We start from the raw sequence: 15,820 nt of genomic DNA on the forward strand, positions 1-15,820 counted from the left end.
TAAGGCTGCAATGGACACTGGGTTACATGTGTTTTTTCAATTTTGATTTCCTCAGGGTATATTTCTAGGAGAGGGATTGCTGGGTCATATGCTGGTTTTATTCCTAGATTTTTAAGGAATCTCCATACCATCTTCCATAGTGACTGCACCAATTTACATTCCCACCAACAGTGCAAGAGGGTTCCTTCCCTTTTCTCCACACCCTCCCCAGCATTTACTGTAGACTTTTTGATGACGGCCATTCTGACCAGTGTGAAGGGGTATTTCACTGTAGTTCTGATTTGCATTTCTCTAATAATGAGCAATGTTGAGCACATTTTCAATGTGTTTGGTAGCCATCTGTATGTCTTCTTTGGAGAAGTGTCTGTTTATGTCTTTTTCCCACTTTTTGATTGGGTTATTTGTTTTTCTGGTACTGAGTTGTATGAGCTGACTGTATATTTTGGAAATTAATCCCCTGTTAGTTGTTTCATTTGCTGTTATTTTCTCCCATTCTGAGGGTTGTCGTTTCACCTTGTTTATAGTTTCCTTTGTTGTGTAAAATTTTTTAAATTTAATTAGGTCCTATTTGTTTATTTATTTATTTATTTTTTTCTCTAATTTTATTTTATTTTTAAACTTTACATAATTGTATTAGTTTTGCCAAATATCAAAATGAATCCGCCACAGGTATACATGTGAGAGGGAGGAGGGTTCGGGATGGGGAACACATGTATACCTATTTGTTTATTTTTGTTTTTATTTCCATTACTCTAGGAGGTGGGTCATAGAGGATCTTGCTGTGATTTATGTCATAAAGCGTTCTGCCTATGTTTTCCTCTAAGAGTTTATAGTTTCTGGTCTTACATGCAGGTCTGTAATCCATTTTGAGTTTATCTTTGTGTATGGTGTTAGGTAGTGTTCTAATTTCATTCTTTCACATCCAGTTTTCCCAGCACCACTTATACAGAAAATTCCTAGACCTAATCAGTGAATTTAACCAAGTCACAGAATACAAAACCAACACACAGAAATCACTTGCATTCCTATATACTAACAATGAAAACCCAAAAAGAGAAATTAAGGAATCAATCCCACTCACCATTGCAACAAAAATAGGAATAAACCTACCCAAGGAGACAAAAGAACTGCATGAAGAAAACTATAAGACACTGATGAAAGAAATTGAAGGCAGCATAAACAGATGGAGAGATATTCTCCATGTTCCTGGGTTGGAAGAAACAATATTATGAAAATGACTATATTACCAAATGCGATCTACAGATTCAATGTGATCCCTATCAAATCACCAATGCCATTTTTCACAGAACTAGAACAAAAAGTTCCACATTTCATGTGGACACACTATTAATTCTAATGTTGCTAAATACATTTATTAACAAAAAGCAACACGTGCATTTATAGATGGAGTGTTTACCACATCAGGAGACTTCCACATATATTCTCACACAAATATCAGAATGCTGCTGCTAAGTCGTTTCAGTCGTGTCTGACTCTGTGTGACCCCACAGACGGCAGCCCACCAGGCTCCACTGTCCCTGGGATTCACCAGGCAAGAACACCAGAATGGGGGCAATTACAAAACCTTTTTCAGTTCTTTAAAGAAAGTATTTACTTATTTATTTGGTTGTGCCTGGTCTCTTAGTTGCGGCATGTGGGATCTAGTGCCCTGACCAGGGATTGAACCCAGGCCCCTGCATTGGGAGCGTGGAGTCTTAGCTACAGGATCACCAGGGAAGTCCCAAATCTTTTTCTTAAAGATAACCACAACCATATCAGAAAGCAGATTTAATTAGATTTTAATGTATCATGTAACTGCTAAGATTGACTAAAATTAGAAACCTGGACTCAATATGGGATATAATTTCATTTTGCTAAATAACCTCTTCTCCATCTTGTAAACAACTTTCTCCCAACAGCAACATATAGGAGCACCAGCAGTTATTTAGGTTAATATTACTTGTATAATTTAAAACAAAACTAATAATTTTAATTTATTTCCATGAGACAAAACCTACAACATTTATTAGGTTCAAGGACATAAAATTATTCTGTCAAACTGCTATGATGTTCCTCAAAGTTTACTCTTCACTTTTGTACTATTTCTTGAGAAGCACACCCCACAAAGGATAGCTATTACGTTTCCACTTAAGTAGAAGCTTGGATGCTTTACTGAAGAAAACACAGAAAGCCAAAGTCAGAGCTAGAAGGGCTCACGAACCACAGGGTACATCATGCTGACAGGGCAATGATACGTTAAGTCTGCAACAATCATGGCAGATAATGGAAACGAAAGCAGTGCTCACCATACACTCAGTGTTTATCCCCTGCAGAACACTATGACTTTTATGTATATGATTTGATTTTCATAGGCTCTCCATGAAGTACGCACCACTATGTTTTATTTCCATTTCACAGATGAAGAAACCAAGGCTCAGAGTGGTTAAACAAGGCTCAGTTCAGTTCAGTCGCTCAGTCGTGTCTGACTCTTTGTGACCCCATGAATCGCAGCACGCCAGGCCTCCTTGTCCATCACCAACTCCTGGAGTTCACTCAAAGCCTATGCTTCTAACTGCCATTTTATATTACACTCATATTATCCTTTGTGCCCATTCTAACAGTCATCAGGAGGAAATATATAGATGAGTGGTACAGCTTAGGGTAGCGTAAGGATGCAGGGAAACTCCACATTGCCTCACCAAAAGAAATTATGAAATCAAATTTGACAAGTGATATAAGTAAAATCCTTGCACTACAGAATGTAATACAGAACAATTAAGAGAATGAGTGATTTCTTCAAGGATGAAAAATTGTGTATTTTAAAATAATACATATATACAAAAATAAAGGGATAACTGAGTCAGCTACTGTTACTGCAAGCCCTGATTTTGTTAGTACTGTTAAAAAAAGAAGTTCAAAGATTAAGAGTAATCATGTCAGGGATCACAGAATTTTATTGGGAAGGTGCTGGTTGGATGTGAAAGAAGTTCTATGGGTCATTATGAAGAGAAAGCAGATGGGAACTAATGTCTGATAAGGAAACCAGAAGACACTGGCTAAAAATCACCGTACCCAAGTCCATGCCACGACCACCGCAATGTAAAGCACCAGCTCAGCCAAAGAGGTAGCAAGCAAGACAGCATTTCAAAGAAGTGATAAATGTGTCCAGCATTGGTTTCTTTCTCCAATATTTAAGACAAATTTCTAGACCAGAAAACAATTTTCGAGGCTATAAAATGGTTTTCTGTATTTGAATAAACCAGTTTTTTGAGTGCATTGCTGTAGTTCAGCTGCTAACTCGTGTCCGAGTCTTTTGTGACCCCATGGACTGTAGCCCTGCAGGCTTCTCTGTCCATGAGGTTTCCCAGGCAGGAACACTAGAGGGGATACAAAGCTGAAAAGAACATAGACTTTGCCTCCTGACCTGGCCACTTGTTAGTTTGCGACAGACTTTTATTCTATAATCACACATATGTTAGCCAGACTTAAAAGTGGAATAAATGCCAGTCTGACGGTAACCCGCAGTGCTGCCCAAGACCCATGATTTCCACCGCTTTCTCCCTCCCACTGGGAATGAGAATGACTCTCAGTGATGAAGTCAAGCTTAAGTCACAAAAATGCGAACGGGTATCATGGAAGCAGGAGCGCGGAGGGTGTCAGAGCTCAGGGCTTCAGGAGGAGAGCAGCTAAGCTGCAGTTACTAGTGACAGACTGTGCCCCACGCGGACACGGAGACAACGCTCACCGACATGCTTTCCTCCGTCTAAATAAGTGGCTTCTGCTCTGCTTCAAAACCTATGACTTGAGGTTCTTCCTAATTGAAATAATGAACTCATATTCACTGCGAATCTATTATGTATATCTCATAAAACCTTCTCAATTTTCCATATTCGATCTAGTTGAAAGATGTGATTTGCAAGAAACATCTACCAAGGGAATGCCCAACATTAGATATGAATGTCGTATTGTTTCAATTTAAAGGATCCTTTTGCTGTCTGTAGCACTACACAACTAATTCATATTTATTAAAGTTGCTAATTTGCATACTCATATTACAAGTTATTGAATGCATACATACAAACACACACACACACTCTCATATACATCTAAGGGTGACTGGCTCCATATTCTCCTGCTACAGTATGTTACAGAAATCATCTAGCTAAAGAAGGTTAATATATTATTTTCACTGTGAGAGACATTTATCTTACTTTTAGAAATGCACTCCAAAGGGTAGAGCAGATAGGCACGTTATAAGGCGGAAAGAACATGAATGTATTACAGGACTGTCTGGGTACTGGGCTGCTTCACATGTGTATAATCTGTATGACTCTGCACTTCTCAGAAGGCTTGGTTTAATGATCTGCTGTTGCCACCTTGAAATTCCCACTCATTTTTTTAAAAAGCCATTTATTTTTATTTTGCACTGGGCTTTGCAGATTATGGATCCAGTTCCATCTGGACTGAATTATGATTTCACTGTTCAGTATGTGTAAGGTTATTGTAAACCTAGGCTTTTCTGGTGGCTCAGATGGTAAAGAATCTGCCTGCAACGCAGGAGACCCAGGTTCGATCCCTGGGATGGGAAGATCCCCTGGAGGAGGGAATAGCAACCCACTTCAGTATTCTTGCCTCAAGAATTCCATGGACAGGGGAGCCTGGTGGGCTATATAGTCCATGGGGTTGCGAAGTCTCGGACATGACTGAGTGACTAACAGCTTCACTGTACGTCTCAGCTTCTCCCTTTGTAACAAAGGGTGATATTAGATGAAAGATGACGTATGAAAGCAGTGAGCACACTGTCTGGCTCACAGAACACAAAGGCGATATGGAAGAGCTATAGCCGGGACAGCGCTTACTCTTGCTTCTGTGAATCCAAATCATACAGAAACCACCGTAAATCAAGCTTCAGTGCTGCTGCGATTCAAATCGGATACTTACAGCCCGTATATCTGTGGTGCGATTTCCAGTCTGTTCAGGTGCATGTAAAGCTCAATATCATGCTTCTTCAGTAGCTGGTCCTGGATCTGGTTGACTTTAGTAACAATAGCAATTGTTGGCCCCAAATCCTGTGGTCTAGCAAAGGGTATAGGAGGCATCAGGGTTTCTTTCCCCTAAACACAGGAAAAATGGAACAGGTATTATTTCAGGGTGAAATCAACAAGTATAAGGCCTTGACTCTTTAAAGTATTTATCAATGGAAGTTTAAAGAAGAACCAATGAGGAGGCATCAGGGTTTCTTTCCCCTAAACACAGGAAACACAGAACAGGCGTTATTCCAGGGTGAAATCAACAAGTGTAAGGCCATGACTCTTTAAAGTATTTATCAATGAAGTTTAAAGAAGAACCAACGACTACTTTAACCAACTCAGGACAAACGCTTCAAATGTGGAATAATACACTGACTGTCACATAAATGACTGTGCTCATAAAGTAAAGGCCGGGAAAAACCTTCTAAAATATGTTCTAATTGTGTTCCCCTGACCAGTTTCTTTGGTAACAGTCAGTCTTTTAAGACAGTTTTGGCTAGAGGTAGTCTGTCTAGTCTCTCTGTGTGTGGCCAGCGTGCCTCAGCAGCCACAGCACCTAAGTGAATACTCTGAGGAAACATGCTTCTTGTGGCACAAGAATTAGACATGAAAAAAAAAAAAAAACAGTAATTGAAAACTGTGTTACTTTGAGCTCTTAAAACAATAAAAAAAAGTCAAGAAATAAAGTACACTAATACTAAAAAAGAAGGCTCTCTCTGAATGTCCTTTGATCAATTTAAACAGCTGGACAGACAGTACTCTGTGACAACCTGGAGGATGGGAAGGGCTGACGGGTGAGGGGAGGAGAGTCACGATGGTGGGGCGTGGATATGCTTCTGTGTGGCAGAGACCAGCACACCACTGTAGGACAGTTACCCTCCAGTCAAGAATAAATGAAAAAAAAAAAAAACTTAAATTAAAAAAAAAAAAAAGAACAACAGCTAGGTAGAAAGATTTTTAAATTCTCCAGATCAAAAGTGTAGCTGACTTAAAAAAAATCTACACAGGCAGTACAACTTCCCTTCCTGCCACCCCATACCTTGTACTAAGACAGGCCGATCTCTGACTGTGCAATGCCTTCACGTAAACTTGAGCCACCCCCTCAAGTCTGATGCGCAGTCAGTTCAGTCGCACAGTCTGTCTGACTCTCTGCGACCCCATGGACTGCAGCAAGCCAGGCCTCCCTGTCCATCACCAACTCCCGGAGTTTGCTCAAACTCATGTCCATCAAGTCGGTGATGCCACCCAGCCATCTCATCCTCTGTCGTCCCCTTCTCCTCCTACCTTCAGTCTTTCCGAGCGTCAGGGTCTTTTCCAATGAGTCAGTTCTTGGCATCAGGTGCCCCAGGTATTGGAGTTCCAGCTTCAGCACCAGTCCTGATGATATACCGTGATATTCTATGTCTGCCCTTTCTTCTAATGTTCAGTCCCCAAGTTCTGCCTCTCTGCACCTACGCTCCCTCTCTCAATGGCCGCCTGTTGCTCAACCTCAGGCTCCTTCTCGAGTTCACATTCTTCGCTCTATTTCGCGAATGCTGCTTTTCCACATGGTTCTGGTGTCAGGTGAACCTCAACTTATATACAGTTCCCTGAGTGAGCTCAGTCATTCACAGTGCTATAGTCAAAGTTCTTTTTCCAAAGACTTTCTAATCTGTATTCATATCTAGAGCTCTAGGCCACCTGTCACAAGCTCAAATGTTGGTGAAGAATCTCAGACAGCCCAAAGGTTTCAAATCCACAGGCCCACATCGGTGCTAATCATCTTCTGCTCATACTTGTTCACGCTTTCCCAAGCCTAACACAACCCATCCTCCAGTAAGAACACCCAGTTGGCCAATTTTAGCTCCTCACAACCACTGAGGGGACTTCTGTACATGCTGCTTCTCTGCCTGGAACAACCTGATTAGGGGACCGAATTACTCCTTCCCTCCTGCTTTAACTCCATCTTGCAAACTGCCTGGTGATCTATCTAACCCAGGTATTAGACTGTACCAGATTACCTTCCTTATACTTTTAATTTTTTTCCTTTTTTGGTAATGCCTTGCCGTATGTGGGATCTTACTCCCGAATCAGGGATCAAGCCCATGCCCCTGCAGTGGAAGCATGGAGCCCTGCCTACTGGATCATAAGGGAAGTCGCTCCTTCAGTTCAGTGCAGTTGATCTGTCGTGTCTGACTCTGCAATCCCACAAACTGCAGCACACCAAGCCTCCCTGTCCATCACCAACTCCCAGAGCTTGCTCAAACTCATGTCATTGAGCTGGTAATAACATCCAATCACCTCTTTCTCTGTTGTCCCCTTTGCCTGCCTTCAATCTTTCCCAGCATCAGGGTCCTTTCCAGCGAGTCCACTCTTCGCATCAGGTGGCCAAAGTATTGGAGCTTCAGCTTCAGTGTAAGTCCCTCCAATGAATATTCAGGACTGATTTCCTCTACGATAGACTGGTTGGATCTCCTTGCAGTCCAAGGGACTCTCAAGAGTCTTCTCCAACACCACAGTTCAAAAGCATCAATTCTTTGGCACTCAGCTTTCTTTATGGTCCAACTCTCACATTCATACATGACTACTGGAAAAACCATAGCCTTAACTAGATGGACCTTTGTCGGCAAAGTAGTCTCTGCTATTTAATATGCTGTCTAGGTTTGTCATAGCTTTGCTTTCAAGGAGCAAGCATCTTTTAATTTCATGGCTGTAGTCACCATCTGCAGTGATTTTGGAGCCCCCAAAATCAGCCCCCCAAAATAAAGTCTGTCACTGTTTCCATTGTTCCCCATCTATTTTCCATGAAGTTATGGGACCGAATGCCATGATCTTAGTTCTTGAATGTTGAGTTTTAAGCCAGCTTTTTCACTCTCCTCTTTCACCCTCATCAAGAGACTCCTTAGTTCCTCTTCACTTTCTGCCATAAGGGTGGTGGCATCTACAAATCTGAGGTTATTGCTGTTTCTCCTGGCAATCTTAATTCCAGCTTGTGCTTCATCCAGTCTGGCATTTTGCATGATGTACTCTGCATAGAAGTTAAATGAGCAGGGTGACAATATACAGCCTTGACGTACTCCTTTCCCAATTTTGAACCAGTCCCTTGTTCCATGTCTGGTTCTAACTATTGCTTCTTGACCTGAATACAGATATCTCAGGAGGCAGGTAAGGAGGTCTGGTATTCTCATCTCTTTAGGAATTTTCCACAGTTTGATGTGATCCACATAGCCAAAGGCTTTAGCAAAGTCAATGAAGCAGAAGTAGATATTTTACCGGAGTTCTCTTGCCTTTTCTATGATTCAACGGATGCTGGCAATTTGATCTCTGGTTCCTCTGCTTTTTTCTTAATCCAGCTTGAACATCTGGAAGTTCTTGGTTCACATACCGCTGAAGCCTGGCTTGGAGAAGTTTGAGCATTACTTTGCTAGTGTGTGAAATGAGCGCAGCCGTGTGGTAGTTAGAACAGTCTTTGGCATTACCTTTCTTTGGAACTGGAATGAAAACTGACCTTTTCCAGTCTGGTGGCTTTCTGAATTTTCCCAATTTGCTGGCATATCGAGTGCAGCACTTTCACAGCATCGTTTTTTAGAATCTGAAATAGCTCAACGGGAATTCCATCACCTCCACTCACTTTGTTTGTAGTGATGCTTCCTAAGGCCCACTTGATTTGTCACTCCAGGGTGTCCGGCTCTAGGTGAGTGATCACACCATCATGGTTATCTGAGTCATGAAGATCTTTTTTGTACAGTTCTTCTGTGTATTCTTGCCACCCCTTATCTTCTGCTTCTGTTAGATCCGTATCATTTCTGTCCTTTATTGTGCCCATCTTTGCATGAAATGTTCCCCAGCTAGTTCTAATTTTCTTGGAGAGATCTCTGGTCTTTCCGATTCTACTGTTTTCCTCTATTACTTGGTGTTGATCACTGAGGAAGGCTTTCTTATCTCTCTTTGCCATTCTTTAGAACTCTGCATTCAGATGGATATATCTTTCCTTTTCTCCTTTGTCTTTAGCTTCTCTTCTTTTCATGGCTCTTTGTAAGCCCTCCTCAGACAATAATTTTGCCTTTTTGCATTTCTTTTTCTTGGGGATGGTTTTGATTGCTGCCTCCTGTACAGTGTTAAAAACCTTCGTCCATAGTTCTTTAGGCACTCTATCTAACAGATCTAATCCCTTGAATTTGTCATTTCTACTGCATAATCAAGGGATGTGATTTAGGTCTTACATGAATGGTCTAGTGGTTTTTCCTACATTCTTCAATTTAACTCTGAGTTTTGCAACATGGAGTTCATGAACTGAGCAACAGTCAGTTCCCTGTCTTGTTTGCGCTGACTGTATAGAGCTTCTCCCAAAGAAGGAAATGGCAACCCACTCCAGTGTTCTTGCCTGGAGAATCCCAGGGATGGAGGAGCCTGGTGGGCTGCCGTCTGTGGGGCTGCACAGAGTCGGACACGCCTGAAGCGACTGAGCAGCAGCAGAAGCACTAGAGCTTCTCCATATTCAGCTGCAAAGAATATAATCAATCTGATTTTGGTATTGACCACTTGGTGATGTCCATGTGTAGAGTCTTCTCCTGTTGTTGGAAGAGGGTGCTTGCTATGACCAGTGTGTTCTCTTGGCAAAACTCTGTTATCCTTTGCCCTGCTTCATTTTGTACTCCCAGGCCAAATCTGCCTGTTACTCCAGGTATCTATTGACTTCCTACTTCTGCATTCTAGTCTCCAGTGATGCCAAGGACATCTTTTTTGGATGTTAGTTTTAGAAGATCTTGTTGTGGCCGACTCTTTGCGACCCCATGGACTGTAGGCTACCAGGTTCCTCCATTCATGGGATTTTCCAGGCAAGAATACTGGAGTGGGTTGCCATTTCCTTCTCCAGGAGATCTTCCCAACCCAGGGATCGAACCCAGGTCTCCCGCGTTGTAGGCAGACACTTTACCATCTGAGCCACCGGACACCTGTAAGTCTTCATAGGACCGTTCAACTTAAGCTTCTTTGGCACGATTCCTAAAATGTCCATGTTCACTCTTGTCATCTCCTGTTTGACCACTTCAATTTACCTTGATTCATAGACCTAACATTCCAGGTTCCTATGCAACATTGTTCTTTACAGCATCAGACTTTACTCCCATCACTAGACACATCCACAACTGGGCGATGTTCTTTGGCTCAGCCTCTTCATTCTTTCTGGACTTATTTCTCCACTCTTCTCCAGGAGCATACTGGGCACCTACTGATCTGGCGAGTTTATCTTTCAGTGTCCCATCTTTTTGCCTTTTCATACAAGTCACAAGATGGCAGAGCCCCTCCTTAAACGTTTTCAAGAGGGCCTCATTATTTTCACTCCAGGAAAAACAAAACAATCCAAATTCTTTAGCCAGGTGGGCAGTCTTTCCCTCACGTGGTCAGCCTGCTCTCACTGTGCTTGCAGAAACCCTGGTCTGCCATTCTCTACGTGAAGCATCCCTCCCAGTGTTTCCCCTGAAGGGCCCCCACGTGTACTGTCAGATTTGGCTCAAGTGTCTGGTCCCAGTTCAGTCCATCTCCCCTGCTTTGCTACTTCTCTGCCTCCTAAAATGTGAAATCTCTAAAAGGAGTATCAGCTTTTTGTCACTGGAGCAGATTCAGCGACATAAAGAAGGTAAAGCTCTTGCCTGCACCATTTGGAAGAAAGAACTACACAGAAAAAAAGCCTGGAATTCGCCCTAGAGTCGTGACTAGGCAGGGTGGCAGAAAGCTCAGGAGACAGGAGGGGGGCGCTTGTTAAGGACAGAGGAGGCTCATGGGAAGGGGCTCCATCTGGCTGCCCAGCATTATTTCCAGTCTTAAGATGAAACACAGCCCTTTGGACTTTCTACAGTGCCTGCCCTAGTGTACTTAGGTCTAAAGGTCAGAAGACTACATTAAAATTTAGAGCTCAACTCGTTGCTAATTTGTATATAAAAGAGAAAGGGAAACCTTCATATTGCCATCATTTACTACAAAAATAGTAAAGCCAAGACTCTTTTTTCTGATTTTGTAACATCCAGTACACTCTCTTCAAATAACAGGATGCTTTAACTTAAGAAGATTTCCCCTAACAGAATACTTCATTAGGATGGTGCAAAAGTATTTGCAGTTTTACATTACTGAACTTTGCCATTTGATATGTATTTAAATAAATACGGTTATGGTATACATTATTTTAATGTGTCTTTTTCACTTTATGTTTTTATGCTAATGACATTATTTGCTGGGTATTTACATTTATTTCATTTTAGACTAAGAAACTGATAGGAGTAAGGACTTCACAGGTGTTGCTAGTGGTAAAGAATCCATCTGCCAGTGCAAGAGACGCAAGATCCCTGGGTCGGGAAGATCCATGCCCTGGAGATAATGGCAACCTGCTCCAGTACTCTTGCCTAGAAAATCCCATGGACAGAGGAGCCTGGTGGACTACAGTCCATGGGGCCACAAAGAATCAGACACGACTGAGCACACACATGGAAATGATGTTAAGACAAAAGCAAATCTGATCGATTTTCTTATTCGAGTTCAAAGTGAGTTGTAAAGCAGTGAAGACAACTCACATCATCAACAGTGCATTTGGCCCAGGAACTGCAACGAACATACAGCACAGTGGTGGTTCAAGAAGTTTTGCAAAGGAGATGAGAGCCTTGATGACGAGGGCATACTGGCTGGCCTTCAGAAGTTGACAACGGCCAACCAGTGCGTTTCTCTTATGTCTCCAGCACTGGCAGGCGGGTTCTTTACCACTACTGCCACGTGGGGAGTCCAGGTGCCTTATCAGTGGTCCACAAATCAAAAAACCTCATCACTTTGAAGTGTCGTCTTCTCTTTTTCTACGGAACAACGGACCATTTCTGAGACAAAAAGCGTATTTTATATGACAACCAGTGATGACCAGCTCAGTGGATGGGCCGAGAAAAAGCTCCAAGCACTTTCCTAAGCCAAACTTGCACCAAAAAAAGGTCATGGTCACTGTTTGGTGGTCTGCTGCCCGTCTGATCCACTACAGCCTTTTGAATCCTAGTGCAATCATTATATCTGAGAAGTATGCTCAGTAAATCAATGAGATGCACCAAAAATTGCAAAGCCTGCAGCCAGTACTGGTCAACAGAAAGGGCCCAATTCTTCTCCACGACCATGCCCAACTGCATGCCACACAACCAGAGCGCCAGAAGTGGGATGAACTGGACTAGAAAATTTTGCCTCACCCACCATATTCACTTGGCCTCTCACCAACAGACACCACTTCATCAACCATCTCAACAATTCTCTGCAAGGAAAATGCTTCCACAACCAGCAGGAGGTGGAAACGCCTCCAAGGGTTTGCCAAGTCCCAAGGTATGGACTTTTATGCTACAGAAGTAAACAGACACTTGTTGTTGGCAAAGATGTGTTGATTGTAATGGTGCCTATTTTGATGAATAAAGTTGTGTTTGACCCTAATTATAATGATTTAAAATTCCCAGTTAGAAACCGCAATTACATTTGCACCAACCTAATATAATCTCTCTTAAATTTAAAAAACTTGAAAGCAATCTCTCTGGTCATTTAAATGCTAAACAGCATAGCATATCTAATAGGAAAATTGAAACAATAAAGATAGAGTTAATGAAAACCACTTATCTTCAGGATTTCTTATGACGAAGAATGCTACCTACATTGAACATAAAGCTGTGATTGTCTCATCTCATTTGATGAGACGCACACCACGACCAACAGCACTAGAGAGCTTTTCTGACCACTGCTTAGTGGCAGCAAAGTGTGTTTTACAGATCAGTGCCAGGCTACAGAGTGAGTGATACAGTGAGATGACGATTTCACACCACTATGAAACCAACACATTGCTTCCTTCACCACGAAAGCCTTATAAAAGGAGCGTCACTGCACGAGGCGGCGTGCACCGCCATATAACTGAATTTTCCATGGAAGTAGAAGACCCGAAAGAGGGATATAATAGTTTCTAACCTTCTTCTTTAAAAGATGACAGAATCATGGAATAGAAGACAAAGGGTAGGATGAAAAGGGAGTCACGAGATATGCTTTTCAGGGACACACGATGCACTGATACACACAAATAACAGATACAGATTCTCAGAGGTCATATCTGCGTGTTCTCTGATTACGTGTCTTTGTGTAGTCTTAGCCATTTTCATATGATTCTGTGAAAGCAACGTGGATAAGTACAAGTAAAAACTGGCAGCCCTCACATTTTATCACTCAGTTTCTCAGATACTCTGAATCAGTTATAAAACACAAAATGACCAGGGTGTAAAACGATCATGAGGCTTATAATTAAATGTATTCAAATACTCTGCTCAAAATCTGATGTTCACATAAGTCTCTTTACCAAATCACCTGCTGAAAATACACTGTTCATCACATGTGCTTACAGCACGCTTCCCCTCTAATAATCCTTACAGAATAGAGCATGGTGATATATTGCTGGAGGAAGAACATCACTTAGTCTAGGACTTGACAAACCTTCTCTGCAGAAATGGTAAATGTTTGAGGCTTTCCAAGCCACACCGTCCGTGCTGCAATCACCCAGCTCTGCCTTTGTAATGAGAGAGCAGCTGAAGACAGTAAGTAAACAAATAGGCGTGGCTGTATCCCAACAAAACTTTTTTCTGGATGTGGAAATTCGTAATGTGTGATGTGTAATCTGCATGTGTAATCTGCATGTCACAAAATATTACTTCTCTTTTGATATTTTTTCAACCATTTAATAATGTAAAAGCCATTTTTAACTCACAAGCTGTACAAAAACAGATGGCAGGCCAAATTGGCCTGCAGGCAGTAGTTCGTCCTGACCTCGACCAAAGGCATAAAAAGCATTAGTTATCCATCTCATTGTTTAAGAGATAAAGCGAAAGAACTGAGTGATACACGGTTTCTAACCAGAACGCATTCAATTATACTAATATAAAAGAAATTAGTCACATAGAAAAAAATAAACCCAAAACTCTTAACACAACAGACCTTGTCAGAATAATTTGTAATCTTCCCAATATTGTGCAATAACAATGAAAAGGCCAGAACGATCCCTAAGTTAGCATATATATTTGTTTAAAATGACAGTTAATTTGGCAATTCCACTCCTAGAGATATGCCAAGAGAAATGAAAACATATGTTCACAAAAAGTTTGTACATAAACGTTCAGAGCAACATTATTTTTAATAGTTAAAAAGTGAAAAGAACCCAAATGTCTACCAACTGACATACGGAAAAATAAAATGTGGCATATATGTATGCAAGGAAATATTATTCAGCCATGAAAAGGGATGACGTACTGACACATGCTATATCCCAAATAGTGAAAACACTATTCTAAGTCAAAACAGACAGTCACAAAGGTCACATATTGCATGATTTCATTTACATGCAAGGTCCAGAACAGCAAGTTCAAAGAAACGGGGGATACATTAGTGATGCCGGATGTTCTGGGGAGGGGGAAGGAGGGGCAACTGCTAGTGGGGACAGGGTTTCCTTCTAGGGTGCTGAAATGGTCTGAAATTAGAAAGTGGAGATGCACGCACCAACTCTGTGAATCTATTAAAAACCTCTAAATTGTACACTTTAAAAAGGTGAATACTATGGTATGTCATTTCACAAAAATTACAGTTAAAGAATAAAGCTGAGAGAGAGTAAGGATAAATATAGCTGCTAAACATATAAATTCAATTGAGTGATGCATCAGTAAAACAACCTACTGGGTACAGTTTACCTACATGCTTCAGGGCCTGTCTCCTCACCAGGACAGGAGAGATCAAGTAGATAAATACACTTCTCATTCAAAATTTATAGCAATTTTTAAGAAATTATATTACATGCATAATTTACACACATATAAAAGAAAGTTTCTATTTTACATGAAAATTTTTATATTACCTTTGTAAATCTGTCAGTAATTAGAGGCATGATTTAGAACCCCAGTTCAAACTTATTTGAGGCATTTTTATATTTTTGTTTTTATAGTGATAATAATGGCTTTTGTTCTCTGATTTTACACTTTTATTTACTGAAATCATTTATTCCCTCAAATACATTGAAAATATTTTTACTATAATTACCTTTTGACCATCATGCTCAAAAGTAGAAAACCAAGGTTCAGCAGTTTCCATAAGCTGTGAGAACATTGCACTAAAGATCAGAAAAATAATATAATGCTAATGTTAAATCTTCATTAAGGTAAAAATAGCATAAAAAATAAAAATAACAGAAAAGTTTTTGTACTTACTAGGCATCATGTTCCAGATATTCAGGGTTCAGGAGAGTTTTCATTTCCTCACTTAAAACAGCAATGCAAGTGATCAGAATGTGTAATTTTTTAACAGAAAAAGATGCAGAAGTTGCCTTATCTATACTCTAAGCCAGCTTTCATATAATGTGTAAAGGAAAAAACATGAGCCTTTTTTAAATAAAAAGAGCAACTCTATTAACATATGAAATGTTTCTTTCTACAAAGATCGAAAACAAATTAGTTCCCTGTCTCTACCACAGTGATGTAACTATCTAATTATTCCAAATAACAAATGCTGAATGTGACAATACATTCTTTGAATATGCCTGATCTAGAATCAACTGATTGCTCCACAATCTATCACTTGTCCAAATGAAACAAGGAAATATGTAATTACTGGTCACAGATCCCGTATCAAAACACTGATTTATTTTCCTTCAATGGCTTCTACTTTTAATATGTTTTAGTATCTATCAGTAACCTCGTCCAAATCTATTTTAGTGCTCCTTTTACTTTATAAAGGATTGAAACTCTTAAAGAAGCATACCCAACTCATTTAAAAGC

General features: G+C 40.7%; 1 protein-coding gene across 10 annotated transcripts in view; it reads right to left on the minus strand.

The window, feature by feature from the left end:
- TBC1D5 (TBC1 domain family member 5) overlaps positions 1–15,820 on the minus strand; it is a 599,010-nt gene that overhangs the window by 228,537 nt on the left and 354,653 nt on the right. For all 10 annotated transcript variants that reach the window (XM_061427849.1, XM_061427904.1, XM_061427893.1 and 7 more), the window contains 3 exons: positions 15,254–15,304; positions 15,087–15,156; positions 4,942–5,114 (listed from right to left, as the gene is read on the minus strand). In XM_061427849.1, the coding sequence (XP_061283833.1) occupies positions 4,942–5,114; positions 15,087–15,156; positions 15,254–15,304 (294 nt within the window). The remainder of the gene's footprint in view (positions 1–4,941; positions 5,115–15,086; positions 15,157–15,253; positions 15,305–15,820) is intronic.

This window comes from Bos javanicus, chromosome 1 (genome assembly GCF_032452875.1).
Source record: "Bos javanicus breed banteng chromosome 1, ARS-OSU_banteng_1.0, whole genome shotgun sequence".
Taxonomy (NCBI): Eukaryota; Metazoa; Chordata; class Mammalia; order Artiodactyla; family Bovidae; genus Bos; species Bos javanicus.